Below are 22,551 nucleotides of genomic sequence, written 5' to 3'. Positions count from 1 at the left end.
AGCTAAGTATTTTACGCAATGGCGGTGTTTTGAACATTGGGATGTCGCTTTAGGACACGATACAAGTATTATAAGAAATATTTGAGAGATTAGTTATTGTAAAAGCAAATTTTATTGTTTGTGGCACTATTGTAAAAAGAAGGTGGAGGTGGTGAGTTTGATTATAACAATGAAGGGGTAACCTGGATGGTCCCCGCTTATACATTATATGAAACCACCACATTTCACTTTAAAACATTTTTTTTTTTTTTTAAATGGGTGACCATGGCAGTACAATTTGATATGAAACAAGGAGGCAGTGGGTTTTCATGTTATTGAACAGTAGTTGTTGAACCCATACTAGTGATCTTTTGCAATCTCTTTTCTTGAAGTAATACTTCTGACCAACAACTAGGTACCACTTCAAAAAGCACAAATTGATGGGTAGGAACATGAAGACCATGCTGATAGTTACATTTCAGCTGTATGTGTGTGGTGTTTTGTTCCAGTTTTTTCAAACTGGAACATTACAAAATGAGGATTACCCTTTTAATCTCATGAGACATAGAGATTGCTTACTTATGCTTTAATAAGGAACATATAAAATGGAATATAGCTAATAGTTATCCAAGTGGCTGGCAAGGAGCTCAGGAATGCAATATTGCTGACTCATACTACAGGATTTGCCAGGGGAGTGGGGGGAGGAGGGAGAAAGAGGGTCATATTCCCACCACAGAGGCTTCAGTGTAACCAGGTCTCAGCGACATGCACAGTAATGAGCATCATTTCAGAGGACGACAAAATGTAAACAAATGGCTGCCAGTGCAGCATGTCACTTACCTGTTTCTGTCCTAATGTTAGTGTGAAAATGAAGGTAAACCATTAAAAGCAAAATACAGAAACCTTGTGATTGTAATTATAAGCCAATCTAGCTTTACTGACACCATAAAAACAATATTTTTATACTTCTTTTTTCAGTGATGTTAAGCCCCATAATAATAATTTAATCAAGGTTTGTCATAAAGAGAGACCACTATATTAAACAGAGAGTTTTTGCTTTGCATACCATTCTTATATTTAATGATATCTTATTTTGTATTGAGATGTGAGAAGAAACAGAAGATACAATTATGGAAATAATGACTTTTTCTTATCAAGGAATTGGCATAGTGATTGTGATGCACTAATACAGAATGTAGGAAAGTTGGAATAAGGGGAATAATCAATGGGACATTGTGATACCAGGGTACAAATTATATCAAAATGATAGGATAGATAAAATTGGTGGAAAGGCAGCACTATATGTTAAAGAGAACATTGAGTCAAACAGGATAAAAGTTAGAACATAAGAACATAAGAAATTGCCATGCTGGGTCAGACCAAGGGTCCATCAAGCCCAGCATCCTGTTTCCAACAGAGGCCAAAACCAGGCCACAAGAACCTGGCAATTACCCAAACACTAAGAAGAAACAAAATGCAATGTTTGAATCTTTATGGATAGAAATTCCAGGAAAAAATGGCAATAAAATAGTAATGGGGGCCACTTGGCCAGAATGAACTACTAGAATAAATTAGGGAAGCTAACAAAATCTGCAACACAGTAATAATGGGTGATTTCAATTACCCCAGTACTGACTATGTGAATGTTACATCAGAACATTCTAGAGAAGAAAGTTCCTAGATGAAATAAATGACTGCTTCATGGAGCAGCTGGTGCAAGAAACCAACAAGAGGGGAAACTATTTTAGACCTAGTCCTTAGTAGAACACAGGAATTGGTGCGAGGAGTAACAGTGTTGGAGCCACTGGGCAATAGTGAACACAACATTATCAAATTTGACTAAATAACTGGAGGTAGCTCAAAAAAGAAATCTACTATGACGGCATTTAACTTTCAAAAAGGTGACTATGATAAAATGTGGAAAACTGTTAGGGAAATACTAAAAGGAGCAACTACAAAGGTTAAGTGTTTACCTCAGGCATAGATGTTTAAAAATACCATCTTGGAAGCCCAGAACAGATGTATTCCACACATTAGAAAAGGTGGAAAGAAGGATAAATGACTACCAGATGGTTGAAAAGTGAGGTGAGAGAGGCTAGAATATCTTAAATAAAAAAATAAATAAATAAATAATAATAATAATAAATAAAAAAAAAAATCTTTCAAGAAATGGAAAAGAGATCTGAATGACGAAAACAGGAAACAGCATAAGCACTGGCAAGTCAGATGCAAAGCATTGATAAGGACGGCAAAGAGAGAATTTGAAAAGAAGCTTGCCGTGGAAGCAAAAACTCATAAAAACTTTTTCAGATATATTTGAGGTAAAAAGCCTGTGAGGGAGTCAGTTGAACCATTAGATGATCAAGGGGTAAAAGGAGCACTTAGGGATCACAAAGCCATAGTAGAGAGACTAAATTAATTCTTTGCTTCAGTATTCATTGAGGAAGATGTAAAAGATATACCCATGCAAAAATGATATTCAAAGAGGAACTGAAACAAATTTCAGTGAACCTGGAAGATGAACTAGAGCAAATTGACAAACTAAAGAGTAGCAAATCACCTGGACCAGATGATATGCATCCCAGAGTGCTGAAAGAACTGAAAAATGAAATTGGGGACCTGCTATTGGAAATTTGTAAACTATCAATAACATTATCTCTGGTACCTGAAGACCAGAAGGTTGCCAATGTAACACCAATTTTTAAAAAGGGATCAAGGGGTGATATAGGAAATTACAGACCAGTGAGTCTGACATCTGTGCCAGGCAAAATGGTAGAAACTATCATAAAGAACAAAATTGCTGAACTTATAGATAAGCATAGTTTAATGGGACAAAGTCAACTTGGATTTAGCGAAGGGAAATCTTGCCTCACAAATTTACAACATTTTTTGAAGGCGTAAATAAACATGGTGATAAAGGTGAGCCAGTTGATTTAGTGTATCTAGATTTCCAGAAAGTATTTGACAAAGTCCCTCTTGAGACTTGTTAGGAAATTAGAAAGTCATGGGATAGGTGGCAGTGTTCTATTGTGAATTGCCAACTGGTTAAAAGATAGAAAATAGAGAGTAAGCCTAAATGGCAAATTTTCCCAATGGAAAAAGGTGAAAAGTGGACTGCCCCAGGGATCTGCTTTTTAATATATTTATAAATGATCTGGAAATGGAAACAACAAGTGAGGTGATCAAATTTGCCGTTGACACAAAAATATTCAAAGTTGTCAAATCACAACAGGATTGTGAGAAATTGCTAGTGGACATTGCAAAATTGGGAGACTGGGAATGCAAATGAAAAGGAAATTTAATTATAGACAAGTCCAAAGTGATGCAGTTAGGAAAGATTAACCCAAAATATAACTACAAAATGCAAGGTTCCACATTAGGAGTCACCACTCAGGAATAGGATCTAGATGTCATTGTTGAAAATACATTCAAATCTTCTGGTCAGTGTGCGGCAGCAGTCAAGAAAGAAAATATAATGCTAGGGATTATTAGGAAAGGAATCGAGAATAAAACAGAGAATATCAAAATACCTCTGTATCACTCCATGGTGCAACCTCATCCATGGAGTGATATATGTGTTCAATTCTAGTCACCACATCTCAAGAAAAATATAGCAGAATTAGAAAAGGTACAGAAAAGGGGCGACCAAGATTATCAATACCTTTTCTAGTATCTGCTATATGCAACAATTTGCCTATGAAGAAAGGCTAAAGAAATTAGGACTCTTTAGCTTGGAGGAGAGATGGCTGAGGAAAGATATGATAGAGGTCTATAAAATAATGAGTGGAATAGAACAAGTAAACAATCAGTTTACTCTTGAAAAGCTCAAAGACCAGGGGACACACAATGAAGTAATTGAGTAATACATTTAAAACTAATAAGAGAAAATATTGTTTTACTCAATGCATAATTAAGCTCTGTTGCCAGAGGATATGGTGAAAACTATTAGTTTAGCTGCATTTAAAAATGTTTTGGACAAGTTCCTGGAGGAATTTGTCTTGGAATAAGCAGTTTGGAATCTATCTACCCCTTGGGATCATGCCAGGTACTTCTGATCTGGCTTGGCCACTGTTGGAAACAGAACATAAGAACATAAGAAAATGCCATACTGGGTCAGACCAAGGGTCCATCAAGCCCAGCATCCTGTTTCCAACAGTGGCCAATCCAGGCCATAAGAACCTGGCAAGTACCCAAAAACTAAATCTATTCCATGTTACTATTGCTAATGGCAGTGGCTATTCTCTAAGTGAACTTAATAGCAGGTAATGGACTTCTCCTCCAAGAACTTATCCAATCCTTTTTTAAACACAGATATACTAACTTCACTAACCACATCCTCTGGCAACAAATTCCAGAGTTTAATTGTGCGTTGAGTAAAAAAGAACTTTCTCCGATTAGTTTTAAATGTGCCCCATGCTAACTTCATGGAGTGTCCCCTAGTCTTTCTACTATCCGAAAGAGTAAATAACCGATTCACATCTTCTCGTTCTAGAATACTGAGCTTGATGGACCCTTGGTCTGACCAGTATGGCAAGCCTTATGTTCTTATGGAATGCTTAACTATGACATCAAATAGTATGTAGAATATGCCTCTTTTGTGTTTTACTGTGAAACTTTTCAAAGTGTATACCATAAATAAGGTGCTTTGATGGAGTGATTGAAGCATTTTATTTTTTTCATTATCTAATGTCACTGTAACCCATTATAGTTAAATTAAAATTAATTTCTATGCTAATTTCCAATATTCCAATTTTTTTTTTTTTTTTTTTTTTACCAACACTGGCAAAACAGGAACTACATATCAAAAGTAGAGGATGGTGATGCATCTGGAAAGTGAAGCCGAAAACCAAAAGCCTTATGAACATAATGCTTTTCCTTGACAGATTTGTTACAAACAGTTATTTTTTTAACTCATTTATATTCTGCTTAGGCAAAGTTCAAAGTGGTTTATAGTGTAATATACATAAAACTATTCTAGCATTTTGAGCAGTTACATAACAGTAATCATCAGTATTTTCAGAATCTGATTCTATATAAAGGTAATTATTGTAGATTTCTTTTGCATTTTATGTGATTTTTATATTTGTTTTTGTCCATATTTGGGGGTTTTGTTAGACTTCAGAAATGGCTCCAGAAAAGAGCAGAACAGAAAACAGAGAGAAACATGTGATGGGAAACTGTGTGCAGAAGCCCAGTGAGACAGAAGTTGAGAACAGCACTGAAAGTGCACAGATGACTGCACTTGTTGAAACATCTGAAAACATGAAAACAGTCATCAACCATGAAGACATGCTTGAGGTATTGTATTGTGATGAGCTGAGCAGCTGTCTTGGAGAATTGTTTTTGGGTTATACTAAATTTTCTTCCCTAAAAAAGTCAGTAAAATGATGACAGCGCCAAAGATTTCTGCTCTTTTGTCACAGGCAGCTGTTTACTCTCTAGCCCTCACAAATTATCCTCCCTCACCTTTAACCAAATATAACAAATCAAGAAAATATCACACACTTTTATGGAAATAGAAAGCTGAAATTTTATTAACAAAGAATATTCACTATGTAGTTGTACTTAGTCAAACCTTTGTATCGTCTTCCCACGAGAAGCCTGTCCCTCACCATGAGACCAGCAGGACCATCTGAGTTCCCTATAGGACCTACTAGATGGCTGTCTTCTTTACTGCTGTCTGAGCCACTGCCATGTAAGCTAAGCTTGCCCTCCTTGGATGTGGCTAAACCTAATGTGTGTTCTTTGGCTTGTTGGTGCCACGCCTGCCACCAGCTGGTTGGTAAGCAATGGTGCACCCTGGCCATTAATTCCAAACCTTCCACCTCTGTCTTCGAAACTGTCCAGCTGAGAGATAAAAGTCATGGGATAGGAGGAGGTGTCCTTTTGTGGATTACAAACTGGTTAAAAGACAGGAAACAGAGTAGGATTAAATGCTCAAGTTTCTCAGTGGAAAAGAGTAAACAGTGGAGTGCCTCAGGGATCTGTACGTGGATCAGTGCTTTTCAATATATTTATAAATGGAAAGGAATACAACAAGTGAGCTAATCAAATTTGCAGATGATACAAAATTACAAGCTGATTGTGATAAATTGCAGGAGGACCTTGCGAGACTGGAAGATTGGGCATCCAAATGCAGATGAAATTTAATGTGGACAAGAGCAAGGCGATGCATATACGGAAAAATAATCCATGCTGTAGTTACACATTAGGAGCTACCACCCAGGAAAAAGATCTAGGTGTTACAGTGAATAATACATTGAAATAGTCGGCTTAGTGTTCTGCAGCGCTCAAAAAAGCAAACAATGTTAGGAATTATTAGGAAGGGAATGGTGAATAAAACTGAAAATGTCATCATGCCTCTGTATCACTCTATGGTTAGATCGTACTTTGAGTACTGTGTACAATTCTGGTCACCGCATCTCAAAAAAGATATAGTTGCGATGGAGAAAATACAGATAAGGGCAACCAAAATGATAAAGGGGATGGAACAGCTCCCCTATGAGGAAAGGCTAAAGAGGTTAGGGCTGTTCAGCTTGGAGAAGAGACAGCTGAGGGGGGATATGATAGAGGTCTTTAAAATCATGAGAGGTCTAGAATGGGTATATGTGAATCGGTTATTTACTCTTTTGGATAATAGAAGGACTAAGGTTAGTATAGGTAGTGTAGCTGGATTTAAAAAAGGTTTGGATAAGTTCTTGGAGGAGAAGTCCATTACCTGTTATTAATCAGGTTGACTTGGGGAATAGCCACTGCTATTAATTGCATCAGTAGCATGGGATATACTTAGTTTTTGGGTACTTGCCAGGTACTTGTAGCCTGGATTAGCCACTGTTGGAAACAGGATGCTGGGCTTGATAGACCCTTGGTCTGACTCAGTATGGTAATTTCTTATGTCCTTCTGAAAGAGCATGCTTAGTGCCTGATCATTGCAGAATTTTAACCGCTACCAATACCTGACTTGGTTACCCTGCCATAGATATGGGACAGTTGATTTGTTTCAAGCTTCCCAAATGAAGCTGCAGTCTTATCAAAATACCATAAGTTTAAAAGGGTTGCTTCCAGTACATCTGATGATAGTATTGAACAAATCATGTTGATTATCAGAAAGGTAGATCCCATCATTTATATACAGGTTGGCACAATCTGACTTCCTTGCCATTACCAATTTGTTTATTGCCCAGATGTACAATCACCAGACCTATCTTCCTATTCATCCTTAAAACCCTGTTCCATAATTTCTGATGTTTTCAATGGCAAGAAATAGTGTATGACCACAGAACCTTTGTATGTTTTATTCAACCCACTAAAAGCAAGGAGGTAAATTGCAAATACCACAAGGCCCTTAGGTTGCTACCCCCTATGTGCAGTCTTGCCCATCCTTAGCTTTTGAAGAAGAGGGATGAGTTGCTCCAAATACATACCTTGCTTTTTTATCCAGTGAACTCTCATGTCTCTTGTCATCAAGATATGGTCTTAGGAAAACCACTTCTGTTCCTTATGACCTTGGGCAAGTCACTTTACCCTCTATTGCCTCAGATACAAACTTAGATTGTAAGCCCTCGGGGGATAAGGAAATACCTATAATACCTGAATGTAATCAGTTTGAAGTGCCAAAAAGCAGAATATTAAAAAAAAACAAAAATGCCCAGAAAAGTCATGCAGTCAACACCATACTTCATCAACATATAGGATCTGCAGAATTATAAAGAAATTATATGCACACACACATATATGTTGCATAGGTTTATGATTTCCACCACAGTTCCAATGCCACTGTGCTTGAAACTGCACCATTTCTAAAGGATTGCATGGAAAAACAGATCTGTTCACAGCTTGTGGTCCCTCAGTACCTTTAAATATCTCTGCAAACTGATAGACAGCTCGCTGGTGTATTAGGAAATGAATCCCAATTGACCTCATTGACAGATCTGCCTTCGTATATTGGGTACCAGACATATCACCAGTGAACCCACTGCTTACAATATTAATTATTCACCCCTGTGGCTTTGGTCAACCATAGATCTATGTTTGCAAATATACATCTTTTCCCACTGCAAGTCGTCATTAGCTGATTGTCTTCCCTTCCAGCCTTCAAAGTGGCAACCTGCTTGCTAATTTAAGGGTAGATTTTCCAAACTTACACGCGCGCGAGCTACCCGGTGCACACACATGGATACATGATTTTATAACATGCATGAGCGCTGCACACGCATGTTATAAAATGCTGGGTTGGTGTGCACAAGGGGTGGGGGGGTCGAATTCAGAAAGATCGCACAGCGTGGCCTTCCCCAGTTCCCTCCCAGTCCACTCCAATTAAGGAGCGGACTGGGAGGGAACTTCCCACCCCTCTAGCCTAACTTCCCTTCCCCTTCCCCTATCCTGCCCTCCCCCTATCTCTACTCTATTTTACCTTTTGATCCTGCCAAGGAGCAGAGCAAATTGCGCACGCTGGCACAGTGGGAAATGGCCGCTGTGCCGGGTGCCTCTAGCTCCATCCGTTTCAAGCCACGGGACTTACACACGTCCTGGGGTTTATGCTCGTGGCAGGTCCATTTGAAAATCTACCCCTATGAATGTCTGAAAGAAGGAGATGGGAAGGCAAACTGATCAGTTTTGAAAGGGAGATGCATACTGCTGGCAGGGCATGTGCCGTAGTTCTGTAAAGTCTCATGAGTCACAAATTGCTTCCTAACACAAACTGGTCTCACCCAGCCCATCACAATATTTTTCACAAATAATTCTAGGTTGGGTCACACCAACCCTATATCTTCAAAAACAATGTTGGGGAGGTGAGATGGGATAGTACTGTCCCCATTGAGGTCTACCTCCTTTACTTGCACAGTATATTCAACCACAAGTCTCTCAGGCACTGGTACTTTACAGTGCATCTGTCTGTAGCCATGATGGTTTGCCATCCAGAGTGTTGGGTTACAGATAAGTGTATCTACTCTCAAGTTGCTGGGTTAAAAAAAAATGCAATAGGTGGTCTGACTTTGTCTGCTCCAAGGGTTAACTTCCTGAAGAGAAACCATTTGGAGCAAGAAAGAAATTCAGCTATTCCATTATGAATCCCTGACACATGCTTTATCCAATACTTCATATTTAGCTGTAGGCATTACAAGACTAATTATCTTAAAAGATTAGCTACCAACTTATTGCTCACTAACCTCCTGTTTAGTATAACTCATACATGATAGAGGTGATAGAGAATCATCTTCCTGTCCTGGAGCCAATGGCCCCAAACAACCAATGTAAATAAAATTGAGAAAGTTCCAGGAAAATTATATTTCTGATAGTACTCATCACCTCCCAAGAGCTAGGCCAGAGTTGTACACTAGGTCCTTTGAGATTATATCTGAAACCCCAGTTCATAATCCCTGTTGGAGATTGCTGCTTCCTGCCACATGAATATGTCTTCATATTCTTACAGGAAAGACTTCCATATCCCTAGATCTCCATGCATAGATCATAGCTCTACATATGCCTTAAGTGGGAAAAGTATTCATGTAGGAGAAAATCCAGCACTTAGGAGTCATGTGACTATTAAAATTGAAGTACCCTGTAAGTGACTGCATAAACATTATAGAAATATGATAGCAGCAGAAGACCATATGGCCAATCCAGTCTGCCCATCCATCCAATTAATTTAGCATTATAATTCTCATTACTTCCTTAGAGCTCCCCTTTATCCCATGCTTTCTTGAATTCAGATATTTTTATCTACTACCTCCACTGGGAGGCCATTCCATGCATCCACCACTCTCCCTATGAAGAAATATTTCCTAAGATTACTCTTGAGTCTACCCCCTTTCAACCTCATCACATGACCCCTCGTTCTAGAGCAGGGGTCAGGAACCTTTTTGGCTGAGAGAGCCATAAACGCCACATATTTTAAAATGTAATTCCATGAGAGCCATACAATATGTTTAAAACTAAATACAAGTAAATGTGTGCATTTTATGTAAGATCACACTTTTAAAGTACAATAAGTGTCTGAAAATATTACACCAGGCCTTAAGACACCAATACATCTCCTATTAGGAAAACGGACCAAGCCAGGCTGCTATAGAGTCCTACACAGAAACTACACGCCAGCAGAAAACCTCACCTGAATCACGTGCTGTCCCTCACCTAACATAGAATAAAGAGACCAAAACGCATAACAAGAAGCATGCAGAAAAAACTGAATTGGAAACTGCAACAAGCCAGAGTCTCTGTATGCAGTGTAACAAAGGAAAAAAGAAACATCACCCATCCTTATAAAACAAATCAAGAAATATAAAATCAGCAGCAGTAAAACTGTACTAACAAAAAGAACATATTTCGAAACAGCTGATGAGTGGAATATCCAATAATTAAAAACTCATATAAAACATTTCCAGATACCAACAAAATATTTCAAAATAGCAGACACAAAGACCCAGTAATGAAAAATAAGGATACAAAAGTTTTTTTGCTCTGCATACCTGGGAACGTTTGATATCCAGGTGTCCTGAGATTGTTCTGAATTAGCAGGAGGCGGGGTGGTTTGCTTGGAACTTTCTCCTCTCTCAGTCACACACCAGCGCTCTCTCTCACACTGGCTCTCAATTACACCACCTATACACACATGCTCTCAGTCACTCACATATACACATGCTTTTTCTCTCTCACTTATATAGGCTCTTAATTACACATTTACACACATGCTGTCTATCTTTTCACGCTTACACACACACACAGGCTTTCAATCACATAAATACATGCTGTCTTTTTCTCTCACACACACTCTCATTCACATGCTTACAAACATGTCCTCTCTTTCTCTCACTTACACAGGCTCTCAATCACATACTCACATGCTCCATCACCTAAACCAGCTCTCAATCACACACAGACACACATGATCACTCTTACTTATACACACAGGCTCTTAATCATACATACACATGATTTCTCTCACACACAAAGGATCTCAATCATACACACATACTCTTTCACACAAACAGGTTTTCAATCACAAACTTACACATACAGGTTCCCAATGGTAAACTTACATTCATGCTCTCTCTCTCACAGGCAGGCTCTCAATCACAGACATACTCTCTTTCACATGTACAGGCTCTCAATCATTCACATACATGCAATCTCACACACACACACACACACACACACAAGGCCCCCAGGCTCTCAATCATTCACATACATGCAATCACACACACACACACACAGGCCCCCGCGGCCCGGAAGAGGAAGTGGAGCGTATCGGGTGCGTGCGCGGCAAGAAGAGGCCACGCTAGTGCGCTCGGCATCGGCCTGAAGAAAAGAAGACTGCAGCGCGGCTCGGAGGAAAATGAAGATCTTCAACCGCGGCCGATGGGACTCCGCCTCCGCGAGGGCTGAAAATGAAGAGGTTAGCGTTGGGAGGAGGCTGCTGCCGCCGCGAGTTCCCGGGGTGGGGGAGAGAGAGAGTGAATGAGCGAGCACCATTCACTCTCTCTCTCCCGCACCCCCACCCCGGGAACTCGCGGCGGCAGCAGCCTCCTCCCAACGCTAACCTCTTCATTTTGAGCCCTCGCGGAGGCGGAGTCCCATCGGCCGCGGTTGCAGCTCTTCATTTTCCTCCGGGCCGCGCTGCAGTCTTCTTTTCTTCAGGCCGATGCCGAGCACACTAGCGTGGCCTCTTCTTGCCGCGCACGCACCCGATACTCTCCACTTCCTCTTCCGGGCCGTGGGGGGGGGGGGGGGGGAGAAGAGAGCACGCCGGTGCCGCTGACTCCAGCTGTCCTGCCGTGTTCCGCCCGGGCTGACAGCATTTTAAGCCCGGGCGGAGGAGGACCGGGGAGCAGCTGGGTCAGCGGGAAAGTGTGGCGACACTTGTCTGCGAGCCAGATGCAGCCCTCAAAAGAGCCATATCTGGCTCGCGAGCCATGGGTTCCCGACCCCTGTTCTAGAGTCTCTGTTGAAAAAGGCTCTCACCCTCCTGTGCATGGAAACCTTTGAGATATTTGAATCTCACCCATCTCGCCTTTCCTCTAAGGTATACATGTTTAGATCTTTATCTGTCTCCTTATGCTTTAGAACAAAGACCACTGACCATTTTATTAACCACTCTCTGTGCTGACTCCTATCTTGTTTATATCCTTTTGAAGGTGCAGTCTCCAGAATTATACACAGTATTCCAAGTGACATTCCTGGGACCTATATGGGCAATATTACTTCCCTTTTTCTGCTAACCATTCCTCTCCCTATGCAGCCGAGCTCCTTTCTGGCTTTTACTATTGCTTTATCCACCTGTTTGGCAACCTTGGGATCACCAGATACAATTACCCCCAGATCCCTGTTCTTTCTTTGTGCTTAGAAGAATTTCACATTAAATACTGTACCTTTTCCATGGGGTTTTGCATCCTAACTGCATTACTCTGCGTTTTGTAACATTAAATCTTATCTGCCAGACTTTAGACTATTCCTCAAGCTTCACTAGACCCCGCCTCAATTTTTCCACACTTTCCTGGCTGTCCACCCCTGTTACAGATTTTGATATAATCAGCAAAACTACAAAACTTTCCTGACGATCCTTCCATTATGTTGCTCACAAAAATATTGAAAAGAACCAGTCCAAGGACCAATCCCTGAGGCACACTGCTGAAACAGAGCAGTGATATATCAGATGCAACAGAGATGTCTGATATGTCACTTGGAGACAGCTCATGGGTGTTGGAGACAGTGTACAGCTAAAGGGTGGAGGCACTTGAGACAAAGCCAGAGTATGCCCAGTGACACTGTGTCACTGCTCTGTTTTAGCTAGAACTTGTGAATGCAATATAAATTGGATGTAAAAACATTTTCAGAAAAATATTGTTTTCCCTGATGCATCCGGTCCGTATTTTAATCTTTGGAGGCATTTTGCTCTTAACTGTCAAACCTTTTCAAAGTTGCGATTATTGGTCCCTCTCGACGCAGTTGTTGTATGAAACAGTCTGTGTCAGGGGACTGTGTAACTCACAACAACTCACAACATCTGTGAGACTACAAATAAAAATCTTAAAGACAAAGGTATTGAACATTTAAAATTCCTCTGCCCCATTGTTTTTTGATCCTAGACAGTGTGTAGTTGGGGCATTCACCTTTTCCTTTGTGCAACTATCAGGTGAACATACTCCATTCAGGTGTATTGTGAGATCCTACCAGCTCCCTGGGGCCTCTCCAAAACCCTGAGCTGGGCTTCTAAAAGTAAGAATGAGTGAGTTGTTTGTACACTCCATCACATACCCTTCCCCTCAGCTCATATGGTTGGAGAAAATCCATAGATTTGCTCCAGCCATACTGACAGTATGGCCTTAAGGATGACTGGGTTAAAACCCTGAGCTGGGCTTCTAAAAGTAGAATGAGTGAGTTGTTTGTGCACTCCATCACATACCCTCCCCCTCAGCTCAGTCTTGTCAGGTCAAGCATCCAGACGTGCCCAGGGCATACTCCGGCTCTGTCTCAAGTGCCTCCGTCCTTCAGCTGTACTGTCCCCAACGCCTATGAGTTGCTCCATAAGGTTGCAAAATGGGAATAATCTCGACCCAGGGCTACTGGGTTCAGAAGATTGGGGAGGTCAGCCACTTACTTCTAACATGGCTTGTCCTGCAGTGATTGTCAAAAGAAAGTGGGAGGTTGAACACTTCTGTTTGTCCCTATGTATACCTGTCAGTGTCTCTATTTTCTTATAGTTAATGTGACCTTGACATAGTAAGTCCTGGCAAATGAGCATTATGCTACAGCCAGAATCTACCAAGGCCTGGGTAGAGGCTCCCTCCTGTTCCACCAGGATTATAAAGTCCTTAAGTCAAGCATGCGGGATATCCACAAAACTGCAGCTTTGGAGTTTTGTCAACTTGTGATCCTGAGCATGTTTCCATGTGTCATTAACATTCTTTGCTACTTTTCACATTGTTCCACTAGCTTGCATTCGCACTCCAGGTCATCAAGCCAAGGGCACTCTTTCTTTGCATGACCTGTTTTACAGGGAAAACACTCCCATAGGGTCGATCAGGTTTCTACCCTACCAGGTTCGGGTAAAGACTCTTCTGTTTCCAGCTGCCGATTTGGCCAGTGGTCGGCTTCATGCCCATTTTCCATACAAAGGGCTCAAAAAGAGAAGGTCTGCAAGGCCCTGTTTCTGGGCTGTTCCCAGATCTCCAGATTCCCTTTTTTTTTTGTCAGATTGCACACCGTCGCTGCTTCAAAGCATTAAGTATGTGCAGTTCCTCCTCTGGCATTCTCTGGGTCACCAGGCAAACATCCATAGATTTGCTCCAGCCATACTGACAGTCCTTTGCCAAGCGTTTTTTCTGTCCAAAGTTAAAACATGTGGATGAGATTGGCATCTGAAAACTGGGTACGGAGGCACAGCCCCCCTATCTCGGAGGTTTTGTTGCTGAGGGTCCTCTATCCTCTATACATGCCAGGGAATTGTTATGGGTTGTTTCTCTAAGCCCCTTATGCCAGCGGCATCAACTGTGCCTCTCCAGGGCTCTCTCCAGAGTAAGCCAATGTGTTGGCAGACCCGGTTCTGCATGGGCTGATCCAGACAGTCTAGGAACTGCTACAGGAGTATTTGGTGAGTCACTTTTAGTCCCGACCTTGCCTCTGGCTGGAACCAGTTCCACCCAGCTTCTTTCAAACAATGAGAGGTTTATGGGGCTGTCCCTGGGCTGTAGGGCCACCCGTTGGAACTGCTGCCAGTAGTATTCTGGGGAGTACCCAGCTCTCTGTAGTATAGTGGCCTTTATGTCCTCGTAGGAAGCCCTCCCATCTGAATTAGTGGCCTGGAATGCCGTTTGACTCCTGCTGGTGAGCACTTTAGCCAAATGAGTTGTCCAGCTTGTCTCCAGCCAGGCAAAACAGGCAGGCGATCCATTCAAAGCTTTTTAGAAAGACTTCTGGGTCCTCTCCTCCCTTCATCTTAAAACAGAACATGCGAAGGGTGAAAGTGGCCTGAGGAATTCTGGACATAGCCGATTGCAGGGCCTCAGCTAGCTAAGTTAAGACTGTGCTTTGTTGTGTTACTTGGACTTGTAGCCGTTGCTGTTTATATATTTGTGTTTGTACAGAATTTTGCAGCTGTTGCTGTCCTGTGGCCAAGACCTGAATTACCTGCTCCATTTTACCTCCCTTTGAGGCCAGCTCTCAAACGGATTTCACACGAGGCAGAGAAAACAAACACATGCTGGCCTGTCTGGCCCTAACTTAGTACTTGACCCCTGACTGCCCAGATGAGGATAACCCCCTTGGCCTGCTTTAGTAGAAATTGAAGTCAGAAGGCCCCAGAAAAGAAAACTCTGCAAGCAATTTTTTTTCTTCTGGGAGGCTGTGGGTTTTTACTTGTGCTTCCTTTTTAAGCAAAAAAAAATCCCCGAACTGATACAAGTAGCATATTCGGGCTTGCTGCAGCCTCAGGAATAGGTCAGGAGCAAAAAGAAGAATGGAACAACTTAATTCTGGTGCAAGTATTTATTTACAGTGCTTCTAAGATAGAGAAAGAAAAATAGTAGCTCACCTTACGTTTTGAGTGAACTGCAGGCAGCATCCTATCCTATTTGGGAGTAGCTTGGGTACATCCCACTGGTCCTGAATCCATCTGTCTGGGTGCTAAGAAATGAAAAATTACTACTTACCTGATAATTTCCTTTTCCTTAATCCAGACAGATGGATTCAGCTTCCCTCTTTTGGCTGCCGAATGATTGTGCTATGATCTTCCTGCCTGGCTTATGTGTTCCAGGGGTTTATTTATTTAACATCTTTTATATACCGTCCCTCAGAATCTATCGGAACGGTTCACAACAAATAATTAACATATCATATATAAAATTAACATACAATATAAAACTTATAACTAAACTTTTCCAGCTAAAATTACTCATTAAAATGTTATAAAATATAGCTCCTATCTTACGACACTCCAAATTCTTCTTCAGTGTGTAAAATATATCTAAAATCCTAATAAAATTCTAAAATAAAGTTTGATTCAGATTCAACCTCCTCCCCCTTTCTGCTTAATACATCTAGCATGTCTAAAATTGACACCTACTAAATTAAAATAAAATTTCAGTATTGACTAAATAACCACTATCTACTTTAAATATACTCTTCAGCCTTCTTAAGACTGATTTGATCTCGGTATCTTCAACAGTAAATTGACTTATTCTGTATAAGCTTTAGTAAAGAACCAGGTCTTAAGTTCCCGTTTAAACTTTTTAAAATTTTGTTCTAGTCTCAGCGGAGCTGGGAGTGAGTTCCATATTCCTGGGCCAGCCAACGATAGCGCTCTTTCTCTGACCTGATTAAGATGTGCTGACTGAACCGTTGGTAGGGAAAGCAAGCCCTTATTCGCTGAGCGCAGATTCCTTTGGGGGACATGTAATTTAATGGCTGCATTTAGCCAATCTACCTGTTCTGCAAAAATTAATTTATGCAGAATACACATGGCCTTGAATTTAACTGTTAATTGTTCATCCAGTCCCTAGATTAGTATTCATACATTCTTTGCCTGAGTTCAATGTTTCCTGCTGGTTGAGTACCAAAATGGTTATCTGTTATTAATCAAGATTTTGCTAGTCTGTCCACAGTTGGCTTTTGAGAGAATACTGACAGGCTGATGTCACTGCAGGAGTATATGTACTGTGATGTCAGTTTGCTCTGTCTCCATCTGCTGGTAGAGGTGCATAACCCACTGGTCCAGAATCCATCTGTCTAGATTAAGGAAAAGGAAATTATCAAGTAAGTAGTAATATCTCATTTGCTTACCTATAACAGATGTTCTCGGAGGACAGCAGGATGGTAGTCCTCAAAACCTGCCTGCCACCCCCACGGAGTTGGGTTTCTCATATTTTTTATTTTAATTATAATTCTATGATACAAGTCTTGAGAGGGACCCCACGTGACACATGGTATAGGGCAATGCTGGTCATGCTCAGTGTGCCTAGTCAGAGTTCTAAAACTTTGACGTAAGTTTTCCACATCAGGGCTCCATCTGATGATGTCATCCGTGTGTGAGGACTAACATTCTGCTCTCCTCGTAGAACACCTCTTACAGGTAAGCAGCTGTGCTTTATTTGGGATCTGGATGACGATCAGCAGAAAGACAGGGCAGGCTGATGAAAGGGGCAACATTTTTCTTTCAAGCAGGCCCAGAGGCGAGTGAGGAAAGAGGTGTGGCAATTTTCCACAAGCCTGTGTATCACACTCAGCTCTCCCCTCCTCTTCCACCTTTCCTTGATTGTGATCTGCAGGTGGAGGCAGCATAAAACTGAAGTCAATGCGAGGCCTATGAACTGTTCTCTGTTCTAAAGCCCTGCCAACTCCTCCCATGTGAATGATTGGGGATGCTGCAGATCCTCTGAGTACAGCAGCTTACAGCCCCCCACACTGACTTTCACTATTAATGCTGCTGCTGCTGCTGCGTGAAGCACTCAAGACCCCAGCTGAACGTTTGCCACCCTGTTTGGCGAAGCCTTAATATAGGCGTTAATCATCAAATTATAATTTATATATCTATAATTAAAAATATATATATTCCACTATGATATAAATATATATTGTACAATATAATATACATATTGTAATATATATATTGCTGTATTGTCTCAGCAGATTATAACAATATAACACAGCAGTAACATAATAAATATAAATTCTATAATACATAAACTAACATGAGCAAATTTTATTTATATGATTTATATTCCACTTTTGGGCACTTCAAAGTTGATTTCATTACAGCTTTATCACATCATAAGTAGTAAATAAATGACAATTCAGTGTTTCCAATAGTAAAACAAATTATATAAATTAAATAAAAATCATATTAAAAGTTAAAACAATCAGAAGTAAAATTAAACTGTCAATAAATATAAAAAGAAAACATTCTCAATTCCCAATAATAGATAAAACAGTGTGAATAAAGGAAGCCCAACATAATGATAATGCATGCAATGGGGTAGCTAGGATGGTAGCAGCAGGCTAACACTCCCCAGAAACCACCAGCAAGTTGGTGGTGATGGAGTATTGCTCAGCAAGGCCACAGAGCTCTGAGGCTGAATGTTTATTGACCTGCCTTGCTAGTTTTGGCAGTTGCTCGGAATTTTACAAGTATGCAGGTAAAATGTAGGGGCTGGATGTTGGATTAAGTACAGGATCTTTAATGCTCATTGAGGAAGAAAACAAAAATTGACTTAGATAAGGAGTGGTTAAGCTTATGCAGTTGGGATATAACTTTGTTGGTACAATGGCCAGACCGGATGAGCCAGCTTTTTTTTTTGGCCGTCTGCTATGTTACTTTGGGTCATTTTGCTGGTGTTGGTTACTAAATCATTGGATTCTTGATCATGTGCAAAAAGATCTACCCAGATGACCAACAGCACTGCTTTGCAATCCCAGCTGCTCATCACCTCACAACTGGGAAATGCAACTCTGGCCAGCTAATGCTGCTTGTTACTTCTTGTGGCATGCCTATAAAAGCTAAAGCACAGAAAGGGCAGCTCCTCCTGCATGCCACATGTTCTGTGTGGTGGGCTCCAGTCCCCTTGTCAGTATCCTTTCCTTATGTCCTTCACCTTCCTCCCTGTGAGCGAGGTGCCTCAGAAGTAAACCTGTACTTGACAACACCCCTCTGGCCACCTCTTCCAAGCCCCCTCAAAGCACCCCTTGCTCCAGTTTACCCCTAGAAAGGGACTTGCCTTGTGTTGCAGCATTATTATTCCCAACTAACATCAATCTTATAAATGAAATTTTGCTTATCAACAATAAGGCAAAATTGTGAATCAAAAATAATTCTACTGGAATCTCTTTGGTGACTCTTGTGATGTCTTTGTATCTAATGCTCCCCCTCTGAAAGATTTATTTTATTTATTTAATTTTTTTCTATACTGACATTCATGACACATGTCACATCATATTGGTTTACATAGAACCAGGGTACAATTCACATTCGAAATTTATAACAAAATGCATATGAAGTAGATACAGTAGAATACTGAGTGTGACATTACAGATTAGAGGGTATAAGGTGAGAAGGGAACCAGGATAGAGATAAGCTTGGAATATATAATGTAGATACTGGGTGTGACATTAACAGAATATAAAGGTAGAGAGAATAAGTAGGGGAAGAACAGAAGAGCTATATTTAAGAACATAAGAAAATGCCATACTGGGTCAGACCAAGGTCCATCAAGCCCAGCATCCCGTCTCCAACAGTGGCCAATCCAAGCCACAAGAACCTGGCAAGTACCCAAAAACTAAGTCTATTCCATTTTACCATTGCTAATGGCAGTGGCTAAACCGAATAACAGCAGTGTGCCATAGCCACCCTATACAGTTGAATAAACAATATAAATAAAGCAATAAAGCAAATGACTGATAAGCAACTAAGCAATATGAAATACTGAAAGAGGAATTTAACAATATAAATACTGGTTGTACCATGGCCACACTATACATATACTGGCAAATAAGCAAATGACAAATAAGCAACTAAGCAATATAAAATACTGAAAGATGTTACTAAATGATAGTATAAAGGTTAAAAAAAATTGCACTGTATTTCTCCAGCTTCCTCCCCTTTCTCCTCCCTATATTTGTCCCATTCTACAGTGTGAAGTTCCTGTTCTTCCTCACCAGTTTTGCAGAGTCTGATGCATCTGCATTTCTTATTTAATGATCCATTCGGTAGTTTTAGAACAGAAGAGGTAAAGAAAAAAATCCAGTATGGCACACTTGTAGTCATGTTCTTTTTGTCAAGCGTGCTAGAAATGTTGTCTTCATGTTTTTCTAAGATCCTGTCCTTTCTGCTGAATCTTCAACTGGGCTGGATACATGACGACAAAATTTACTCGTAGACTATTCCACTCAGAAGAAAAATATGCAAGTTCTCTATAAATTGTCAATATACATGTTGAGTAGTCATGAAATTTTAGGTTTTGTGTTTGTTGTAAAGATTCCAGTGCTTGATATATATAGACAGGCTTTTCATTTTACAGGCATGATTTAAAACCTTGATCTTTACTGCTGTAGATCTACCATTGTTATCATCAGAAACTCTAAGCCAGTGTACCTGCTCCAGTTTAATTGGTGAGGCTTACACATTGATACCCAGTTTGCGCAAAAAAAAAGACAGACAAGGGCAGCAAATCCTTTCACACTGCTTCTCACAATCCTATCACAGATTATTGTAACAACTGTTTTCTAGGTCAGCCATTTTTTTTCTGAAGCATGGTATTTTATTTAAAAAGTGTCTCTCTTTTCAGTGCTGCCATGCAACTTCAAGGTGATTTTTACCTCATCTAATAGCGATATATTAGCTTTTCATTTTGTTAACTGTACATTGCATTGATTTACAATTGTAAGATATTGCAATTAATCAAGAAAATAACTAACCATAATCTAAATTTTACTGTTTTTCCTCGAGTATTGTAAAAAATGCACTTAGATTCCTCCTGCACGGTTGCCTCTACTCGAGTTAGAGTGAGTTTATCAATTTCAGTTGCCATGTTGGACTTTAGATATTTTCTTTCTTGGGCAGTACTTTGCAGCTCTTGGAGACATAAATAAGTCACTTTGTATAACTACAATTGCATTTTGAAAAGAGCACCAAAAGTTGTAATTTTAAGGAGACTCAGCAAAGAGGCTACATGGTGACTGATCAAACAAAATTAATTATGTGACCTATGGTGTCACATCTGTTGAAAAACCAAAAAAGAGATTTCTTTAACACTGTGTTTATTACCTATTGTTATATACCTTTTTTATTTGAAGAAAGCCCTTAGCCAGCTAGCTCTATATATGTGAGTCCATCGATTCTAATCTTCAGGGAAAGAGAATTACTTGTAATGTTAATTTTCTAACAGCAGCACAGATGAGTCTCACAATTTGCCTTCCTCCCTTTTGAGAATTCTTTAACACTTACCTTTACAAGCTGTTAGCCTCGATGGTAGATGATTCCATGTCACAAGGGACCATTCCCATGCATGCTCAGAAGCTGTTTTTGTCAAGCTATCCAGATATTCTGCTGACGATGCAAGCAACTAAGATCACATTGCTTATATCTGCATTCTATTGAGCCACTTTTATCTGTGATCTACCATTACAAATATATTTTTTTCAATGCTTGATCAGACATATACCATTCTGGAGCTAATGGATGAAAATGATATATGTATATGTGGAAATCATCCATATAGCTCCATGTAATGGGGGATAAGTTGAGCCAAACCAGGTTTTACCCCATTGTATGTATGGTGTTGTAGCCCTGCTACTTTTAAATATATCAAATTGGAATTAAGAACTATATCTCCATGTATGCAGTGGGGAAAAACTGTACTGTTTCAGCTTGTCTTCCTTAACATTTCATTTATAACAACTTCAGGAAAGGACATGGAACAGAAACCATCCTCCTAGACATTACACATGGAATTAAGAACATAAGAACATGCCATACTGGGTCAGACCAAGGGTCCATCAAGCCCAGCATCCTGTTTCCAACAGTGGCCAATCCAGGCCATAAGAACCTGGCAAGTGCCCAAAAACTAAGTCTATTCCATGTTACCGTTGCTAGTAATAGCAGTGGTTATTATCTAAGTCAACTTAATTAATAGCAATTAATGGACTTCTTCTCCAAGAACTTATCCAATCCTTTTTTAAACACAGCTATACTAACTGCACTAACCACATCTTCTGGCAACAAATTCCAGAGTTTAATTGTGTGTTGAGTAAAAAAGAACTTTCTCCGATTAGTTTTAAATGTGCCACATGCTAACTTCATGGAGTGCCCCCTAGTCTTTCTATTATCTGAAAGAGTAAAAATCCGATTCACATCTACCCGTTCTAGACCTCTCATGATTTTAAACACCTCTGTCATATCCCCCCTCAGCCATCTCTTCTCCAAGCTGGAAAGTCCTAACCTCTTTAGTCTTTCCTCATAGGGGAGCTGTTCCATTCCCTTTATCATTTTGGTCGCCCTTCTCTGTACCTTCTCCATCGCAATTGTATCTTTTTTGAGATTCACCTTAATGCTGATCAAGGGGGAGATATTGTCCTCATTCTACTTGATCTTACTGCAGCATTCGATACAGTTCACTATTATATTCTCATCCAGTGACTCAGAAACATTGGCATCACTGGTACTGTCCTCAGTTGGTTTAAGTCGTTCTTAACCAACAGGACCCAATCTGTTTTGTGGGCTCTGTCCTTTCCCCAGCACTCTTCAATATCTATTTGTCCAATATGTGATCTCATTCAGACCTTTAACATCAAATATCACTTTGCTGACTTTGTCCAAATATGCGTCAGCACTGTAGTCAACCAAGATTTGCCTATCACGACTCTCAATTCTCTCAACTGTAGTCCAGTGGCTCAACAGACATTATCTTGGGCTCAGTCTTTCCAAAACAGAACTCCTCTGGCTGAGCCGATGATGTCACCCTTTATACTTCTTATCATCCCCAGCAAGCATCCCTCTCCAACCAAAAGAATCAGTCCAGAGCCTGGGGGTCCAACTTGACATGTTTCTATTGATGATGTCCCACATCAGTAATGTAGTGAGAGCCT

At 40.3% G+C, this 22,551-nt stretch overlaps 1 protein-coding gene across 5 annotated transcripts in view; it reads left to right on the top strand.

Annotated features, from left to right (window-relative positions):
• The window catches only part of ERBIN (erbb2 interacting protein), a 716,810-nt gene that overhangs the window by 574,632 nt on the left and 119,627 nt on the right, over positions 1 to 22,551 (top strand). For all 5 annotated transcript variants that reach the window (XM_029576039.1, XM_029576020.1, XM_029576010.1 and 2 more), the window contains one exon: positions 5,095 to 5,277. In XM_029576039.1, coding sequence (XP_029431899.1) covers positions 5,095 to 5,277 — 183 coding nt within the window. The remainder of the gene's footprint in view (positions 1 to 5,094; positions 5,278 to 22,551) is intronic.

The sequence above is a fragment of the Rhinatrema bivittatum genome, chromosome 1 (genome assembly GCF_901001135.1).
Source record: "Rhinatrema bivittatum chromosome 1, aRhiBiv1.1, whole genome shotgun sequence".
NCBI lineage: Eukaryota > Metazoa > Chordata > Amphibia > Gymnophiona > Rhinatrematidae > Rhinatrema > Rhinatrema bivittatum.
Note: the sequence above shows the minus strand (reverse complement) of the source record. Positions and strands in the feature narration are given on the sequence as shown.